Source organism: Gekko japonicus, unplaced genomic scaffold (genome assembly GCF_001447785.1).
Source record: "Gekko japonicus isolate JY-2015 unplaced genomic scaffold, Gekko_japonicus_V1.1 scaffold2479, whole genome shotgun sequence".
Taxonomy (NCBI): Eukaryota; Metazoa; Chordata; class Lepidosauria; order Squamata; family Gekkonidae; genus Gekko; species Gekko japonicus.
Window position 1 is genome coordinate 68,628 of NW_015160296.1, and position 6,000 is coordinate 74,627.

The 6,000-nt window shown below is 43.3% G+C and overlaps 1 protein-coding gene across 1 annotated transcript in view; it reads left to right on the forward strand.

The window, feature by feature from the left end:
- LOC107114528 (coiled-coil domain-containing protein 91-like) overlaps positions 1–6,000 on the forward strand; it is a 57,383-nt gene that overhangs the window by 36,639 nt on the left and 14,744 nt on the right. The window contains exon 6 of the mRNA XM_015416049.1: positions 1,253–1,366. Coding sequence (XP_015271535.1) covers positions 1,253–1,366 — 114 coding nt within the window. The remainder of the gene's footprint in view (positions 1–1,252; positions 1,367–6,000) is intronic.

Here is a 6,000-nt window from a genome sequence, read left to right on the forward strand (position 1 = left end):
ATGCATGTTCACTAAATATTCCATAAAATGGGTTGGATCCAGTGAACGTTTTCACTTAGTCACACCCAGTTTTAATTGTTAGCCGCCTGGGTGTCCCTAATTGGGCAGAAAAGCATAATATAAATTCTGTAAACAAATAAACAGCCATATGTACTGGTCAGGGTCTGCACTGAGGAAGGGGGTGGGAGACAAATTGCCCTCCTCTCCCTCTTCCATTAGTATAGTGCTGCTGAGAAAGACATAGGAAAGGGGATTTTGACCCCTTTCCCCTGGACCTTTATGACGTATAGTCCATGTGAGTCCCATGACTCTAGGAATCAACTTTGCAGGGAGGAGACAAACAAGGGAAATATCCATGTCTCTGTGCCCATGGATCATTGAACCCAACCTACTGATCTGAATCAAATGTTAGTGAAGCGGATCCTGGGGGGGAAAGGAATATTTGGTGCTGCTTGTTACATATTTTGATATGCCTATAAATTATTTGCAATTACAGTTAATTGTGGAACTTCTTGCCAGTACATCAGAACTCTAGATTATAATGCAGCTGTAAAGCAATACCCAGCTCTTAAGCTAGTAATGAGGTAATAACCATGTGTTGCAAAACAAAGGTATTTGTTTATTTTTCAGGGGACGTTGAGAAATACTGTGGCCTCTGTAACCCACAGGTGACTTGGCTTTAGGCCCCGACTTCTTAGAAACTGTTCCATCACAACAGCATATTTATTGTACGTTGTTTTTGAAAACGTCTAGCACAACTGGGAAATCCTGGTTCCTAAGTCTTCCTCAAAAGGCAATTAGCAGGTGTCCAAATCTGTGTACGTTTCCAGATGTGTGTATGTTAAGTGGGTTCAGTTAACTAAGTGGGACTCAACAAATCAAAGAATTCAGGTATTCATGCACGTAAAGATACCCCCCCCCCGTGTGCGCTATTTATTTATTCATTTATTTAGACAGAGTATATGCTGCCTCTCCAGGAACCTGCCCAAGGCAGCTGTAGTTTTGTTTTCATGGACAGTCTAAATTAGATGTCATTAGAGAATAAATCTACAGAATAAATCTACTATCTAAAAGGATCTTTAAAGAAATCTCTGAACAGTATAGGAAGCAGAGAGCAGATTTTGCAGTCTGATGTCCATAGGAATGTTCTGGTGAGGCAGATGTTCTGTGGGGAGGAATATATATACACGCATCTGTGTGTGCGCGCGCACGCAATATTAATCCCCAGTATTGTCTTTTTAAAATACCATAGGAGACTATAAAGGCAGCAATCATAGAGGAGCAAAAGAAAAGTGAAGAAGCTGTAGAAGAAGCTGTGAGGCAAGCAAGGGAAGAGCTGATGGACTATATCAAGGAGCAGAAAAGGGTAAGTACTGCTCTTGCACATGGTTGCGCCAGCAGGCTGCTCTTGAGGCTAGAGAGAAATCATTATTTCCAGGTCCCATTCAGTTTAGAAGATGGATGGTTTATTTTCATTCAACATCACAAGTTAGCTACTTGGATAGCTGTTCTGGCCTCATGGGGTGTATTGACACTCGCTATGTAGTGTGATCAGGATTGCTGCATGGGACGCTGTTTGTTGAAATGGGGGAAATGATCATGCCAGCACAGTTGTCAAGCTTCAGCAAAGGCAACTTAGAAGCCACTCGACAGCAAAACATCTGCTATCTTCATTAAAGAGCTTTAAAGTTTCAGTGTAACCAGAACAAGTTTACGTTAAGCATCTCCCTTGTTATGAAGCTGCTTATTCTCGTCAGCATCTCAAACTATAATTAACTATGCTGGAATGGAGGGGCAAGAACTCAAGGGGGCGCCTCATTTCCCTCCCCCCATGACTATTTCCAATTTTGTCCCCCTAACAAGCCTCTGTAGCCTATTCCCGTTCTCTGTTTCCCTCTATTCCTCCAATCCATCAACAAATCTATCTTTATCTTCCCCCTCCTGCCAGTTTTCAGGTTTTCCTTCCTCCTGTTGGCAGCTTCTCTCCTTTTCTTCCTTCCTCCGTACTTCACTACCTTTCTGGTTTTTCCTCCACTAGTTTCTCCTCTCCTCAAGCCCTCAAAATTGGTGGGCACTGCTCAAATGATGCTTCTTTCCCTTCCCTCTGCCAGTTAAAAATTAGCATTTAATGTAAAATAATGTCTTTTGCATAAGAGTCTTTTTAAATATGTAAGATTTTCATATTGGCTCTGATCTTGTAAAGTGTCCTCAAATTACTCACAGTAAACCTAACAATAATGGTTTCGATCCATACTAAATTTTCTGCCGACGGAAGTGCCTTCCATCAGCAGAACAGGACTTTCCTGCCTCCCCCTTCAGTCTCGCAATGCTATTCATGGGGGACTGGCATGAAGGGCAAATCGGGCATCTACAGCAGGTAAGGGAAATTCTACCTTCCCTTTCATTAATGGAACATTAGTCTGGATCCAACTGAAGGTATTTCCAAATATTATGCAAGTTGTCTGCAGGGGTTGGTTATTAATACCTTCTATTTAGGAACAGATTCCCATGCTGCTCAGTGAAACTTGTGTTCTTCTTCTGTTCCTGAAAGCTGCTATGAAGGCTAAATTTCCTTGTTGGCTAAGAACTTCCTTTTAAGTCAGCATGATTTTGAACGCCATTATCGTAGCAGTGAGAGAGGTACGTGAAGGAAGAACCCAAACACTGGCCTGTATCACAAGACCCCACTCAGCAACATTTGAAGCCTTCCTCCATCTTAAATGGTTCTGCTGCTGGCTAGAGAGGCACTTAAATTTGAAGAAGGCTTCTTAGTCGGAAGGAAGGCTTCAAACACCGCCGAGTCAAGTGGCAGGATGTACGTCAACGTAGGATGGACTGGGTTTTTTGCTTACTTATCTGTCATTCTGACGAGCTGGTTTTTTAAAAAGCCAAGAATGTCGTATCCGCTACAGTAAACGAAAGCCCACGCTTTAAAAATAGTCTCCTAATTATTGTCAGAATGGCACATTAATGTACTTTCTGATGATCTGTGTGTCCTGTGAGAGGAGAAACCAGGGCACTCAGAATCAAAATAGAAGGACTGCCTGAGCCACAGTATATCCTGCTGAGCAGGCTAGTTAAACAAACTCCCCCCGAAAATGATGAAATGTTCAGAGTAATGGCTGCTTTTATGGTCTCAAGGTTCAGGACCTACCACAGCCAGCCAAAGTGAAGTTTTCCCTGTTGACTTTGACACTGGGCTTCCTTTAATAAAATACTCCCTGTTTCCTGACAACAAAATGAATTGGAATAAACACTGGATCTGCCCTGGTGTACACAAGCAGCTCCAACCAACTTCAAAACGACTTCAGAACTTTCTAAATAATCCTCAGTTTATTTCTTTTTTTTTCCCTTTTGACATGCACGCCCTTGTCACTTCGCCATCCCTCTAAATTTTAATGACAAAAGCTTGGCAGAGGAATGTGTCAGTTGTAAGCAGAGTTTACTGTACTCATTTGTCCTCCCTTGTGAATTGTGCAGCTGTGTCTTGTAACCTTTACAGAGAATTTGACCAAGCACACTCCCTGACTCATGTTTACCAAAATAACAGCTCAGCCATTTAGATTATTGGGGGGGTGGGGGTTACCTTGTCCCCATTTCCACCCTCTCCGATTAGGAAGAAATTCAGGATAGTCTTTTTCCATTGTTGGTAACCTTCAAAGCACTGAAGACTTACTTTCTGTGTCCGTGTTTTAAACAGTCTTTATTTCTAAAAATTCTTAATTTATACATTTGGGTTTTAGCCTCTTTTAAATTGGTAAGAAAAATAGCAGCCAGAACAAAAAGTCCTCCAGACCTGACATGGTCAGATTAACGTCATGTTGTGTGCATAAGTCTCTCGTTCCCGCCTCCAACACAGAATGTATCAGACTTGCTCTTCTCCTGGTCTACCAGCTGGGGATCCAAAAGCTCCCTGTTAACAGTTCAGTGGTTCCATCAGTTAATGTGAATGTTCCCTTTCATCACTAGATCCCCACCCCAGTTGAAATCTGCTTGATAGGCAGTTCTGCACAGCTTTTTTTCTTTGCTTACATTGTTTGACAAGCTAACAACTAATTTTTTTAAAAAAACAACATTTCTTTAAAAGGATGTTTATAATTATTTCTTAGTCAACACTTTACTTTTTGCATTTTAACCTCTGCCAGACAATCTGATGTGTGCATATCATCTAGTCAATAGTCTTTAGTAAGAGACCTGTCTTCAGCTTCATTTTCTTGATTTCATACTTTCTTCACAGAAGCGCCAACATTTCTTAATCCCGCAAGAGTGTCCCAAAGACACGTCTTATAAGAGCATAAGTGTTGTGTTGCTGGATCACTCTAAAAGCCGTCAAGGTATTTTATTACTGCAGGAATGGTCATCCCTTCCAGAGCCAAGCGAAGCTGCTGTGCTATCACTGCAGGGCCTTGACATGGACCCAGGAGGGGATGTCAGTCACCACCTCTGCCACAGATGTGTGAGAGTAAGCCAAGACGCTGTTTCTACCACCCCATGCAGTCAGTCAGGGGACTTGGCCAGAGAACCACTTGTGCTACTAAGGGATTCTGTTACAAAGAGATGCTTCTGCAATGTCATTATTAGGGCACCCAGGACATTCACTGCCTGATGTCATCTGGATGGAAAGAAAAGAAACAGCTGTGTCACCATAGTGACGCCTAACCCCGTAACACTGGATGATCTCTCCCAGCAGTTTCATGTAGATAGTGAACAACATAGGTGAGCTAATAGAGCCCTGAGAAATAGCATAACTGATAAACAGTGTATGTGATGAGCTTCTGCCTCTACCGTATGGTGGCTGGTAGTATATAGCTTCAGGACATGGATAGGATTGCCATCTTCCAAGTGGCACCTGGAGGTCTTCTGCAATTTCAACTGATCTCCAGACGACACAGATCAGTTCCCCTGGAGAAATTGGCTGCCTCGGAGGGTGGACTCTATGGAATTATAACCTGCTGAGCTCCCTACTCTCCCCAAACTCCACCCTCTCCAGGTTGTACCCTCAAGAACTCCAGGTATTTCCCAACCCAGAGCTGGCAACCCTAGACATGGGAGGTTGTATCTAAGTTGACTGGGCACAATAAAGGAGCTTGATCCAGTCCTACCGTGGGTACAGCACTGTATGAGTGGGTATGTCCAGACTTAACAGGGTCCAGCACATGCCTGGGTACCATTCAAGATCATTCCATTACTCTACTTAGACAAGAATGTGAATCCATTCCTTGAGTGGGGCAGGGATATTGAAGGGGCCATCCCAGCGCCTGTAGTAGAGCATGATTTCTCATTTGGGGTGAAGGAAACCTTAATTAAATCCAGGTATCTTAGACAACCATCTGCTGGTTGCCAGTATTCCATTTCTGGGCAAGAGACTTAAGGAGGCGGTGGCATGTCAACTCCAGGCAGTTCTGGGAGAGAGGGATTATTTGTATCCATTCCAAAACTAGTTTCAGGTCAGGCTTTAGGTTAGAAACTGCCTTTGGTGGATGGCCTTTGCTAGGAATAATGCAGGGACTATGTCCTTATTGGCTTTGTTGGACTATTCTGCAGCTTTTGATACTGTTCACCATGGTATCCTTCTGGTACAAGAAGCAGGAGGTATGGCCTTACAGTGGCTCTGCACCTACTTGGCCAACCATTTTCTACAGGTGAAGCTGGGGGAGGTTTGTTTGGTATCTTGGCAGTTTTGCTATAGAGTTTCTTATGGCTCTGCTGGGTCTCCTGTGTTGTTCACTATCTACATCTGTAGTTCTCAACTGGTGGTATCTACTACCAGCGGTATGCAGAAGTAATGTAGGGGGAATGCAAGGTTTTCATAGCTGTTACTAAGAATTCCCTTTCCCTCAATCCTTGTATCCAACTGCAAGTGTGAGGTGCCATCTTTTGCTGACCCTTCCTGCTATGGTCTATCTGTGGCCTATCTCTCTGTAAGCCTGGACACTTGGTTTTCCTTCTAATCCCCTGTTCTTCTTGCCCACCAGAAAAGGTCTTTGGCATGCTGCTTCC